Below are 14567 nucleotides of genomic sequence, written 5' to 3' on the forward strand. Positions count from 1 at the left end.
TCCCCCGCCCTCCTGTTCCTTCTAACTGTGCACACTACTTTAATGCCCATTTTCAAAACAACTATAATTCTAAGCATCTTCAAGTGGAATCACTTGGTTGCTACAAATTAGGTCTCTGCATCACCAATCAGACACTTGGTGGTAGGGTACTCATAATGTAGACATGTTTTTAAATTTCCTTATTTGGCTTCCAAATCATTGCTATTGTATTTATATATGTAGGGCAATAAGGAAGTAACAATTTACTTTTCTATAGCTTTTTGTAGTATTTCAAAGTTTGTTTATTTAAACATATCAAAGTTGCTAAATCTAGATACAGGAAACTTTGTTATATCCGGCACCGACGGGACTGAGCTGTTGCCGATCTATCAAAACTGCTGGACATACAAAGTTAATGTTGAAGCATACGGAGGTTTTCATCTCCGTATCTGACAACAAACACTGTTGCTTAGCAACAGCTTGTAAACAGTCAGCCCGTACCTTGGAAGCGTCTCTGTAGCTTAGCAACAGCTTGAGACTTTCCAGAGCCCGACTGTTAAAAACAAAGCCACGAGAAAAAAAAACCTAACAAAACGGCTCCAGATTTCTGCCGGTAGATAGAGGTTTCCGGACATACAACCGCCGGATAAACCAAAGTTTCCTGTACAAGGGTTTACAGTTAAGTGCATTTTGTAGTTTGCCAGTTTATAGAATCCAATGATTAGCTGTGTTGGTTACAATTTATAAATGACACAGGATTTTATTCTACTTTTCACTTCCTCATTCACATTGTACAATTGAACTCATTAAAGAAAAGACAAGAGCTGTAGCCTAAATAATTTGTCAAGATATTTGTAGCATATCTCTGAAGGAACAGTCATTGTATAAGGCAGCAAAGTTAAATCTCGCTCAATATAAAACAAACTCATTTATAGTACTTTTATAACAGCAATAGTTTGAGATAATAAATTAAGTGAATAGAGTTCTGCATATTGTGCCTATAGTTGTAAACTTCATTGGACTGCAGATGATGGTGATCCTACCCCCCACCCACAACTGTTCACTCATTAAGATTTGAAGTACTGGAAGGGCTTCTGTACAAGCTAGATGGGAACTACTAAATTTGTATTTTTTCAGTTATGTAGGCAAATGTGGCAGCCGTTTTGCTCACTAAGATCTCTCAACAGGATTAACATGAATGACCGGTTATACTTTTGGTGATGTTGGTTGACATAAATGTTTGTCAAGAGAACGGGGGGAGGGGGTGATTGACAGATAAATGTTTGTCAAGAGAACTGGGGGGTGGGGGGGGGGCGCGGCAATTTTGACTTTGGCCGATAGTGTAAAATAGGTGATACTGAGCCAGCAGCTTATTATACATATCTACCAATTTTTTTTCTTAATTGGAGATTATATCTTTCACCTTCCTTCTGTTTTTCTTAAGATAGTGACACCTGAGGTTATGGTTCCACAACAATGCTCCAGTACCACCATGTGCAAATAATGTGACCCTCCCCCCTCGGCTGCATATAAACCTGGTTCTGGGATACCTTAGTTCTATTTTGTCACTGGGAAATGTTATTTCTATTGTCTCCCAGATCAGAAACTTAATCGCTAGGAGTTCTTTTGGTTCTGCTTTACAGTCCATATCGTTCCCTGCAGCCAATTTTAGTTCTGTAGCAATTTTTAAAATTACTTTAAGATTACCAGTGCCACCTTTGGCTAGCTAACCATAATTGGGATGCATTTACACTGCAAGGGTAGCACCAGTGCAATGAAGTCTCCACTTTGCACCAAAAGGACATCTAATAGTGTTTGCCATTAGACTTGCCCTTGCAAATTTAGATTTTAAAATTATTTGCATAGCAAGTTGCCAATGTCAGGAAAGAGGCATCTGGGAACTAAGTGAACAGGGCAGCAATAGAATATCTCCTTAACCAATCAGATGAAAGGATTGTGAAATAAACAGTGCAAGGACTGAGAAGGAAATGTAAATTAGAGTAGGGGATTTCAATGTCAAATCAGGTGCAGCGAGAGGGAAGAAAAGATTGGATTGAGACACACACGAAAAGTTTGTTTTAAATTTTACATTTTTAAACTCCAACCATTAATACCTGAAAGAATGAATCTCCACGCTTGTAAGAGTTAATTTTTAGTGCCAGAGAGGTTGATTGACAGTAATTACTGAAGATTGTTAAAGGCACTATAAATGCAAGACTTTTTTTCTTTTTAAAAAGGGGACTTAAGCCTTGAAATGACAAGACTTAACTTGCTGTGACGAGTTTAATTAGTATCTACCGCTCAAACTTCAGCCCATTCAATGTATTTCAATGCTGAGGCAGATAGTGAGATGCCATTTTTGCAAAGCTAACAGCGTCACAGCACCTCTGCCCCTAGCTTGAAGTTGCTGTACCATTTGTGCATAACTAATGGAAAATTATGGCCCAATGTGCAATTCCCTGGAGGAAATGGCCTGCTTGGGCTTGATAGCAAATGGTGTAAATCCAGTGCAGCGTCAAGCCTGGTTCATTGTGTCAAGGACCACAGGATCCACATGGTATCTTTTAAACATACCCAACAATTTAAATGTTTAGAGTGGGGACTCTCTGCGTCACACTCTCTAAAGATTAAAATTCTTCTTGTACACAACACTCCTCTCCCAACAAGTATACTCCTAAACAGAGCTCTCTTCCAAGCAGGGCAATAGAGAGCCAGCCAGACACCCAATGAAACATTCAAGGTGCCTCTATTAATGCATTTAATGGATTGGTTTCTCAAAGCTCTATACCAAGTTAATTTTTCCTATTTAAAATATTACCCTAAACTGAAACTGCTCACCTTTATCATACATCTTCCTACATTTTTTTTTAGATTAATTGGGATAACAAAAAGCCCAGTCTCTAATTTACATAGAATGTTACAGCACAGAAACATGCCTTCGCCCATCTTATTTCAACTCATCCCTTCAACAATCCTATTCCTTTCTCTCTGATGTACTTGTATAGCTTCCACTTAAATGCACCTCCGATTTAAACGTTGATAAAGGATTGGTAATTACAAATTTCAAGTTTTGTTGTTAGATGGCTTAAGACTAAAACTTGGTCAGGGTAGCTTATCTGTCGCTCTGAAGGAAAATTTTGCAAGCTAAAATTAAAAAGGGCCATGGTGGAAAAACAGCATTATGCAGGATGATGAGAAAAACACATGTGGTGTCCTTAAAAGACATCTATGTCAAATCCTGGAAACTGTAGCCCAGTGAGTCTAGTTTCTATAGTGTGAAAGTTAATGGAAAGCACTGGTTGAGATGCTATAATTGAACATCTAGAATGTACAAGGTGGGATATTCAGAAAACTGGTTGTTTGACAAACTTTATCCAGTTTTTTTAAAATTTGGAGAGATCATAGAAATTTAAAAAAATAATTGAACTGTGGATCAAGGAGACCAGTTGCTATCATCCAATTGGTTTTGACAGAGTTTCATGAGGGGGTGTGTACAAAAATTAGGTCCCATGGTGCGAAGGGTGAAAAGGCAAGACAGAACAACCTGGCCATGCGACTGAACAAAGGGCGATTTTAAATGGAAAAGCTTCCCAATAGGGTCCGGTCACAAATTGGGTACCCCTTCTGTTTATAACTCAATGATCTGGAGGAGGTCACTGACAGTACATTAATTAAGTTTGCAGGTGACACCACAGGTATGAATTTCTCCAAACTGCTCCCACTCTGGCACCGCAAGTTCACCCAGAAGTGTGACAAAGCCCGATTACATGCATAGACAGGAGCAGCTTAAGGAAATACTTGGCCCAAATGGTGTGGTAATCAATTTTCCTCCTCAAATGATTCTACAAGTGCTAGAGAGATTGGGGAAGTAGGCCCAAGACTGCCAAATGGCTTTCAACATAGACAAGTGTACAGTTAGGCACATGGTGCACACGACAGGGATAGAGAATATAGCATAACTGGATTTCTCAGATAACTGGGAAGGACTTGAGTGATTGCTGAACACTCTCGCAATGCAAGCTACAACCAAAGCAAACAAGGTAAGGTCCGAGACCTGTAATGCCAAAACTATTCAATACAAGACTTGGGCGATGATCAGCTTTTAAGGTTTTGGCAGGACCTCATGAGGTCATACCAGTCTTAGGCTAAAAGAGCTCAAAACAAACATTACTAGGGATAGAGGGTACTTAATCGCAGCGTGCTGACAATGACTTGGGAGATGATCTGAGAGATACAGCCATTATAAAAAGGAGTCACTGGACAGATACCAGTAGATTGGAAGCAGGCCAATGTGGTGCCCATACTCAAAGCGGGGGGGGGGGGGGGGGGGGGAAAAACAGGCAACTACAGACCCATTAGTCTCCTCTATTCCACATAATTTCCACCTAAAATTGAAGCTGTCCCAAAAATCTTCCTATTGCTCAGTTCACACTGAAAAGTGGAACTGTAGGCAGGCAAAATTGGGCCCAATAGACTTGAATCAGTTTGAGGAATTTAAAATTGACAGACATCATGCAAGTTGTTGTTGAGTTTGTCTGGAGTGATGGGGTTGGGTATAAACTATTTGGGGCTTACACATTGATTAGCTCCCCTGCTAACCAGACCTTGAAATGGCATATTAGTCCAAATCAGGATAGAGGGGAACTTGGAGGCGAGTGTTCCCATTCTCTGGTCTTTCTCAGTAATATAGATTGGGGACCTGGGAAGTGCTTCAAAGTACCCTTGCTGAGTTGCTGCAGTGCACTCTGCAGATATTGCATATCACAGCCACAGTGCACAACTGAAGTTTTTTTATGCTCAGAAGTGCTAGTGTTACCCAAGGTTGAGACACTACCCATGAATGGCCTGGCCATTTGAGTTTGGAAAAACGGTAAGCGCAAAGATTAATGAGCGATTTGGGCTTGTGTCCAAGCAACAACTGTCCGTATCCTTACCTGTTCTCCTACTGTATGAAGTACTATTTCTTTCACACGTGAGCCAAGCAATAGTCCACAAAGTACTGAATCATACTTCCAGTATAATGACTACTTAAACGTCACAACTCATATCCCAAAACTAATTGGTGGTTATAGTCACTGCTTAAACGCACAGTGCATAACTAAGGAAAGGTGGCCGCAAAGATTAAGAGTACGAGAACGGGCAAGGATGCTATGAAAACTTTAATCGAGGCAAAACAGCACTTCAAGATAAATCAGTTCAATTGCTCACCATGAATGGGGCGTATATCTAGGCTGAGTAGAAATTATATTTAGTAGCATTAAGCAAGTTATCAGGATTAGGACAAGAATGTTCTAACTGTTCCTTTGATGGTACCACGGCAGATTGGGCACTTCCTAAGGGAAGGTGCGCAGTCCGTACAAACAACCAAATGACCACACATTATAAACACAACCGAGACCTCTTTGTCCATACACACTTTACAAGTTCTTTCTTCCTGCAATCTTCGTAATTGCTCTTCCATGGTTAGGCCTACAGAAAATTAAAAAAGTTTTGTTATCTGATAGCTTACTGATCCACTAGTTGTTTTACAAAAATTAACAGTAAGCATTTTAATGGTCAGGAAATTAGTTAATCCAGACTTGTGTGCCAATTCCATTCCAATACATATTAACAGGGAGCACAATGGGAGACAATTTCAGAAAGGACCTCTGATGAGTTTTACCCCACCCAACCTATTGCTTAACACTTAAATTTTATATTAACACTTGTGGTTTACATTTAAATCAGTTTGCTTATAAATTCAGTTTGTTTACAATTAGTGTATAAATATACTTCTATTTAACAGGAGAGGAGCTAGGTGAAGGAAAAATAACTTACCCAACATATCTGATGATGCTGAATAAGGCAGACTTTTTTGAACTGAAATTTAAAACAGAGGAGACTAATTATATATAAACAGTAACTACAAATCTGCACAGATCAGTTTAAGACTGGAGATGCTTGCATTTATATAGCACCTTTATAATGTAGAAAACATCCCAGTTCCTAATTCGATGGATAATGTGGGGGGCGGCAGCAGCAAGCTAGGAGGAAATGGATGCTGATCCAATGGGCGAGTTAAGAGAAGTGATCGAAAGATTTTTTTCTTTTTTTTATTAAATGTTGAAGCTAACTTTTTAAAAAAAAAAAAAAAGTGCAGAAAGGCAGCAGGAGTTAGGCGGGAGGTTCCAGGGACAAAAATCTGAGGTGGCTAAATGCTCTGCAACAAAAGATGTGGAGGGAGTTGGGATGAGTGTTGAGAGAAGGATGCAGAAACTGCCAGATTCAGAGGAATTTGCAGAGGTAGGGTAAGGCAAGGAAATGGTGGGAACTGAAGACGAGTAAAAGGAATTTAAAATCCAATACGTTGAGGGACAGGATTCCAGTGTAGGTCAACTAGACTAAAGTTGATTGCAAACTAGGACAAGGAATAGACCCATGGAAAGATCTTTAAAGAACTCAAAAGGACTGTTCAGCAACAAGCAGATAAGCCATTACTGAAGATGCACCTGTTGCATTGAGAGTTAGGACTGAAACCACACAAGGCAGTGCCATGGAGCGGAGCAATAGGAGAGTCAGTCAAGGATGATGGAACATTGCATGAACTTGTCATTTCACTTCACAAAAAAAAAGGTAACATTTTGAATATGACAAGTCTCAAACGATATCCTTTTCTTTCCCTCTTGAATATTCTAAAACATGCTGGGATAATATTCTAGTACCTTGCCAATGGACAATTCTTCTAGTGAGCATCAATTGAGGGGGGGAAATACATCACATTTAGGACCAATCGTACCCCCAATGTTCATGCATGTACTTATCGATGTCAGTCATTATTAGGTAATTTGTTTTCCCATCCTGGCCCAGGTTCACTCAAGATTAGCCAGATTCTCACATTTTCTTGGTACCACGACAGTGCATTCAAATACAGGGAGGCTCAAGGACAGATTTCATTGGGACAAGCAAAACTTTAGGAGCTCAAGCATAATTTTGTACGACAGAAACTTTCACAATTCCGCCAAGAAGGAAATTGCCTCACATTGAACAATATAAATCTTTTACTACTAGTGGAAAGAGGCAAAGTATAGGATTATTTTTGTTAAATAAACAAAACTGTTTACAGGAAACTTTGGTTTAACCGGAGGTTATATGTCCAGAAACCTCGCTCTACCGGCAGAATTCACACCCTGAAAACAGTGCCTCAGTAACCGGCAATGTTGCCGGTTCCGAGTCTCCAACGGTTGCAGAGTTAGAATCAGTGGGGGTAGTTCTACAAACTGCCACTACTCGGCCTCTTGGCGCTATCAGAAGTCAGAACACCTCAGAAACCCTGCATCAGGAGTCTCACTCTCCCACGCTGCCGGTAGCCTCTTCTGATCCGCCATTTTTTGGGGTTCCAGTACAGTACTGCGTCTCCAACGCTGTTGCAACTCACTGGACTGCATTATGGAAATCCCAAAAGTTGATCCAACCAGAGAGTGGCGTTAACTTTAAAACAGAAAATTGATATATGCAAACGACTAGAAATGGGAGCACATTATGGGTATGCACATTATGAAAGAATTCAAAATCGGTTCGTCAACAATGTACGACATCAAAGCGCAGAAGGATAAGCTGCTCAAGTTTTGTGCAAGCTCGGAGACATCTAAGAGTGTAGAGAAACGGCGCACGCTTCGTAAGCCTAAGCTTGAAGAGCTGGATACCGTGCTTTATGAGTGGCTTGCTCTGAAACGGTCAGAGGGTGTTCCGATTTCCAGACCTATGCTAATCGAAAAAGAAGGATTTTTACGCAAAGATGGAGCTCAGACAAGTGTGCTTTCTCTGATGGATAGCTATCGTGCTTCAAGACACGGCATGGGATACGACGACTCGATGTTTGCGGGGAGACTAAATCAGCTGATCACGACACCGCATAAGAATACTGCGATTATTTCAAATCGGATTGTGCAGCAACATGATTTGTCGCCAGCACAGCTATACAATGCCGATGAAACTGGCTTATTGGAGGTTTTTGCCAGAATCAACACTTGCTGGGGCTAGTGAGGCTAATGCTTCAGGTTACAAGAAAAATAAAGATCGTGTAACTATGCTAACATGTGCAAACGCTGCTGGATCACACCGGGTTAAACTTCTCGTCATTGGGAAGTATAAAAATCCCCGTGCATTTAAAAATGCGAGGCACTTACCTGTTGAGTACAAAGCTCAAGCAAATGCTTGGATGGATAAGGAAATCTTTTCAAATTGGTTTCATCATACTTTTGCTCCATCTGTGAAGGAACATTTCTGTAGAATAAGGAAACCTGAAGATAGCAAATGCATTTTATTGCTTGATAATTGTAGAGCCCATCCGCATGAATCAGAGTTGGTTTCTGGAAATATTTTCACCATTTATTTGCCACCAAATGTAACTTCTCATACAACCCATGGACCAGGGCATTATCCAAAATCTCAAGTGTCATTACAAGAAAGACTTCCTACGTAGACTGATAAGCCAAGATGACAAGACAGGTATTCAGGCATTTCAGAAGGAATACAATCTTAAAGATGCCATCTTTAATGCTGCATGTTCCTGGAAATTGGTGAAAGGTCACACTTTGAGACAAGCTTGGTGCAAATTGTGGCCTTCTATAATGTTTGCTGAAGGTTCTTCTTCAGAGGAGGAATTTCGTGGGTTCAATCTTCATCCGCAGAAGACTGCAGTAATGGAAATGGCTGGCATGGTGAAAGATGTAGGCCCAGCAAACCCTCTACATCACCTCAGTGATATTGAGCAGTGGGTTGATGCAGAGAGAAGTTGCTGTTGTGCATTTGCTAAGTGATGAAATAATGGAGACTGTTTTGAATCCAAGGAAAGAAAAGTGTGACGGAAAATGAAGATGAGATTTCTGAAGTGAACAAGATTTCTTAGGCTAAAGCTGCAGGAGATCTTGCTTCATTCATGAAATTTGCTGAAAGCGGTTCTTGCTATTCTGCCCAAGAAGTTATGCAGCTCCATATTTTGCAGTCTACCTTTCTACAAAGAAGGCAAGAGTCCACTAAGCAAGCAGACATCCGGGACATGTTTAAGAAAGCTTCCAAAAGAGTTGGAGCAGTGGAAGTGCCTGAAGAATCTGTTGAAGTGCATGATCCTGATGACCCAGCTGGTATGGATATTCCTGATGAACCAGTTGGCTTGGAATAAGTGTACAGTCAACCACCGTACAGTACTTTATACTGTACAGTCATAAGTTTTGTTTTACTGTTAAGTAATTAGAGTTATGGATTACCATCAACTGGCAGTACTGTACTTAAGCATCTTTCACCATCCATTTAACATTCTGTAGGTGAGTACCCAATTACTATATATTGCACATTTCTTGATTTTTAAATTTTTTCTTTGTTAAAAACAGCCTGGGTAGATAATCCGCTCACCACTCCGGAACTTTTGATAGATCGGCATCACGCCGGTCCCAGATATCACAAAGTTTCCTGTACATAGAAACTATTTTTGACATTAAGCAATTCATTTAGCGCACACAGCACTAGGATCATAATAATTGAGCAATTATGCATGTCAATATACCACCACTAGTGATCCAACAAAATAGGTGAATTTGGAGTAGGAGAAAAAAAGTTCTGATCAAGTACGAGGGAGAAAGGAATAGAAGGTTATGCCGATAGGGTGAGATGAAGTAGGGCGAGAGTAGGCTTGTGTGGAGCATAAACACCAGCGAGGCCAACTAGCCCGTTCCTGTACATAACAAATTTTAAAAGCGCCATAATCCATTGTCCTCTCCCCACAGAACTACATAGGATATACAGCACAGAAACAGACCATTCAGCCCAGCTAGTCCATGTTGCTGTTTATGCTCCACATGAGCCTTCTCCAGTCTTACCTCCTCCAAATCTCAGCATAACCCTCTATTCCCTTTTCCCTCATATGCATCTATACTATTTGCTTCAACCACTTGCTGTGGTAGCGACTTCCACATTCTCACCACTCTTTGGGAATTCAGAAGAAACTTCTTTACCCAATTGGATTTCTTGGTGACTATCTTATATTGATGGCCTCTAGTTATGTTCTTCCCTACAAGTGGAAACATTCTATCAAAAAATGTTTTATGGCCTTGCTAACCTGCATCGCAACTTAGTGATGTGTATTTGTACTCCTAGATCCCTTTGTTCCTCTACCCCACCTAGACTTGCACCCTCCAAGTGATAAGTAACCTCCCTATTCTTCCTACCAAAATGTAATACTTCATTTATCAGTGTTGAACTTCAGTTGCCAATTAGATGCCCATTCTGCAAGTTTATTAATGTCCTCCTGTACTTTTTGCAGTACTCCTCAGTATTAATTATTCCCCCCCCCCCAAAATTTGGTGTCATCTGCAAATTTAGAAATTGTGTTTTTGATTCCCAAGTCTAAATCGTTAAATGTAAATTGTGAACAGCAGTGGTTCCAGCACTGATCCGTGTGGAACACCACTACCCACCTTCTGCCACGGTGAATAGGAGTAAAGGGTAGCTACTCTGCTTTTGGTCTTGAAGCCAGCCAGCAATCCATTCTGCTACTTGTCCCCTGACTCCATGTTCTCTGACCTTGTTCATCAGTCTATTATGGGGTACATTATCAAAGGCCTTTTGAAAATCCAGATACATTACATCTACTGCATTACCATTGTCTACCATTACCTCTTCAAAAAATTCAACAGGGTTGGTCAAGCAAGACTCACCCTTTTGAAATCCATGTTGACTATTCATTATTTATTTTTGGTTTTTTAGATGTCCTTCTATTTTCTCCTTTAGTAGGGATTCCATTGTCTTTCCTACCACTGATGTTAAGCTGACTGGTCTACAATTCCCTGGACATGTTCTATCCCCCTTCTTAAATACAGGTATTACGTTAGCTATCCGCCAGTCCACTGGCACTATACCTTTTTCTAACGAATTATTAAATATGCGTAATAATGCCTCTATCATCTCTTCCCTAGATTCTTTTAAAATGAGTGGATGCAATCCATCCAGACTAGGGGTTTTAGCCTCCAAGTTTGATTAATTTATTTAAGAGATCTTTTTTATTTTAAATGTGTTTCTCTCATTACTAATCTCATCATCCAATGTCATGTCCACCTGTTCTATCTCCCTGGTAAATACTAAAGCAAAATAATTTAATATTTCTGCCATCTCTCTATAGTTACCTGTGGTATTGTCCAGACTATCCCTTAATGGCCCTACCTGTGGTACTGTCTGGACTATCCCTTAATGGCCCTATTCCCATCCCAACCTTTTTTGTTAATGAAAGTGCGTATAAAATATTTTACTATTTTGTTTTATGTTCCTTGATAATTTAATTTCAGAGTTCCTCTGTGCCTCCCTAATTTTTTTTTGCCTTCTTTCCTAATCTTTTCATATTCTCTCTTATGCACTCCTATGCTGTCTGTGTACTTAATGTATGCCTCTTTCCTTACCCTCAATTGTTCCCTTATGGCTTTATTCATCCATGGAGTCTCATTATTGTTTAGTTTGTTCTTTCCTTTTAGCAGAAAGACAAGTTTACAGTACAAAAGGCAGCCATTTAGCACACTGTGCCTGCTAGAGCAATCCAAAACTAATCCCACTGCCCGGTTCTTTCCCAAAGGGCTGGACCTTTTGTTTCAAATGTGTTTCCCCATAAAGATGTAATGCTCTCTGCCTCAACCGTTTCCTGTTGCAAAACATTTTATATACCCCATCCCCATGAAGGCATTCTGTTGATGACAGTTAAAATGTAACTATATGGGAAAAAAACAATCAGACTTTCAGCTTTACATCCCATCTGCAACAATTGCATCCTTTTCAAATAAATGTTCACACTAAATGCTGCAGTTGCTATGTACCAATCATCAGAACCAACAAGAAAAAAACCTCAAGGTAACTACTAACTGAAGTGATACAAGGAGATCAGTACTGGATGAAAAAGATGGCTCAGGTCAGGCCAAGTCAAACCAACCAATTAAAAAGGGGAAAGGAAAGTGGGCAAGAGGAAGGGGTAGTTTTTGGTCAGACAACTTCCCTTTTCCAAAGGAAATCCACTTATCTGGATACTTGGCAGAAGCATCAGTTATGCAAGTACTGTAAATTTCTTCATGGTAACAACCTTATATATCCAACTTCTCAGCTGTAGTTTAAAACCATAATTGCCAGGAATATCAATGGTGCATTTTGGTGCTCCAACATGCAATACTGCAGGAGGTGAAAATATAAGCATGATTCTCCAAAAGACTGGACTATCCATCTATCTACTCAGCAGCAGAATGGGGTGGGTATAGTTTGCAAGGAGAAAGCCAGTGCACCTTCATAACATGGTTTGGAATGTCAGTTTTTCAACATTAGACAAGTTGACTAGTTATATTATGAATTTAAAATGCATTTATTTATAACTACCGTCATCGTTTCTTGGCAGAATAAGAATGGGCTGTTTTGGGAAGGGAAGAAAAACCCGTCAGTTATTGGTTTCCCATTCCTCCACATTCTAACTGAGCCAAGAAAAGCATCAACACAGAATCAGTAATCTGCATATATTCAAATGTTTCACGCATAATTTAAAGCTACAGACAACACAAGCCACTAATACACAAAAATCTTGCAATATTTGCAGGCAGTTTTTCCTAATACTGTACAATGAATGTCCTAGTTTACCATGGGATGGAACAATAGTAAAACAACCCAGCACCAGGAATTACTTACCATATAGCTTTTCATGCAATTCAGGTTCATGGACCAACAGGAGATCTCTAAATACTTCAGCTGCTGCACTTCCTTTGCGAATTACCGTATCAAGTAGCTCTCTGGCTTGTTCATTTGCCTGAGGTTTTTGTTTGATTGCTTCACTTTCCATTTTATTGATTAAGGATCGCATTTCTAGATCTTCAAGCAAAGGTGCTATATGTGTCAAATTCTGACTCAAAGCAACACAATTTTTTTTCAGTAGCAATACATCATCTGCAAAAGGGGAAAAAAACTTCAGAATTTGCTCATTTTCCAGTGATTGCCAATGCTTCCCCCTTCCTAAAACCAAACAGAATTAGTTTACTGAAAGCTCTCCACTGTGTGGTACACCACCAATTTCCAGTGACTCATGCTACAGTTTGGCAATAATGCAATGGATTCTTGCTACCTGCTTTGTACAGGAACTGTACACCATGCAAAGAATCAACCCCTGAAAAACAGGAAGCTTCTAACCAATGTTCCTGTTAAGCTACACAGCTGCGCAACAGCCTGGAGGTCCCACAGAGAATGCTCACTGGCTTTACAATGTAAATAACCATGCATGCGCAAAAAATTGAATGGGCCACGCAGGTAGTACACCAAAAAATTACAGGGACCATTGCTTCTAACTACTAGAGATATCAGGTTTCTTTGCAAACTTCATCAACAAGACAGTAAGAATGCTTATGGAACGGAGAGTATATATACACACACATTCATTTTGTACCAATGTGAGTAATAGAATTCTTGTTTCTTTTCTTCAAAATGTTAAGACGGGGGGGGGGGGGGGGGGGGAAAAAGAGAGAGAGAATTTGGGTCGCTTTGCGCTTCCCATTCAGCAGGAGGTTAGCGGCGGCAGTAGCAGCTCCAGCAAGGACATCAGTGTGCAGCGCCCCGCCCGCACACTTCACTTGCGCCCCCCCTGACCCACCGCTGGACAGGGTCAAGGTACCGTGTTTGCAGCCAGGGCGGTGCAAATTAAAGGACAGGTGCCAGGCAGCCATTTTTTGGGGCTGCCTGCCAACACCTACCGCCTCTTCCTGCGGGGTGCCGGCCGCGATCAGTCAGCCGGGCACTCCGAGTGCCGGGGTCTTTTGCTGGCATCCCGCTCCCCAGCAGTTGCCGCGGGAGGGAGGCATGTAGTACCGCAGCGTGTAATTCTTAGAACTATGAAAAAACTATGACTAAGCTTTAGTTCAGGATTCAAAAGATTCAGCTTTCTAGCAAGCTGGCCTTGTGTCATTGAAATAATTAATGCAACAAACACAGTAAAAGGGCAAGCACCACTATTACATACCTTCAGCCATTTCTTCTAGTCTTCTTTCTCTGTCTTCTTGTCTTTCTTCATCTTCGGCATTCAACAAGTCGGTCACGAGTTCTATAACAGATTTGTAATTCTCCCCAGTTGTAAGGATTTTTCTTTGGACAGTCTGTTTCACAAGTCTTCGATCAAAACCCATTTCCATAGCACCCTTAACCACCGGTGTATTCATCATGACTGCGTCTTCTGATCGATTTTCCCCAGGTCCAAAATGAACAACTAAATGAATTGAAAATATTGGTGTATTTTTCAGACAAGAAATATAAAAATTCCTAATAAGCATTACCCCAAATGAATAATTTAAAATTAATGAAACATATTAGAACTATGCTTTATCTTGGCACCACACCTCAGAAAGGACATGTTGGCCTTGGAAGGGGTGCAAAGCAGATTCACCAGAATGTTTCCAGGGCTCAAGTGTTAAATTATGTGGAGAGATTACAAACTAGGCTTGTATTCTTGTCTCTATGGTTAAGGGGGAGTTGATTGAGGTTTTAGGATTTTGAAAGGAATTGATGGGGTAGAGAGAAACTGTTTCCACTGGCGGGGGAGTCAAGGTGAC

At 40.5% G+C, this 14567-nt stretch overlaps 1 protein-coding gene across 2 annotated transcripts in view; it reads right to left on the minus strand.

Moving 5' to 3' along the window:
* Nucleotides 1–5123: 5123 nt before the first annotated feature.
* birc2 (baculoviral IAP repeat containing 2) overlaps nucleotides 5124–14567 on the minus strand; it is a 31490-nt gene continuing 22046 nt past the window's right edge. For both annotated transcript variants that reach the window (XM_085998697.1, XM_085998696.1), the window contains exons 6-9: nucleotides 13982–14224; nucleotides 12664–12918; nucleotides 5797–5838; nucleotides 5124–5448 (exon numbers count right to left, since the gene is read on the minus strand). In XM_085998697.1, coding sequence (XP_085854823.1) covers nucleotides 5255–5448; nucleotides 5797–5838; nucleotides 12664–12918; nucleotides 13982–14224 — 734 coding nt within the window. In that variant the 3' untranslated portion in view covers nucleotides 5124–5254. The remainder of the gene's footprint in view (nucleotides 5449–5796; nucleotides 5839–12663; nucleotides 12919–13981; nucleotides 14225–14567) is intronic.

The sequence above is a fragment of the Somniosus microcephalus genome, chromosome 10 (assembly GCF_052327205.1).
Source record: "Somniosus microcephalus isolate GS21.2 chromosome 10, FLI_Smic_1.0, whole genome shotgun sequence".
NCBI classification, from domain to species: domain Eukaryota; kingdom Metazoa; phylum Chordata; class Chondrichthyes; order Squaliformes; family Somniosidae; genus Somniosus; species Somniosus microcephalus.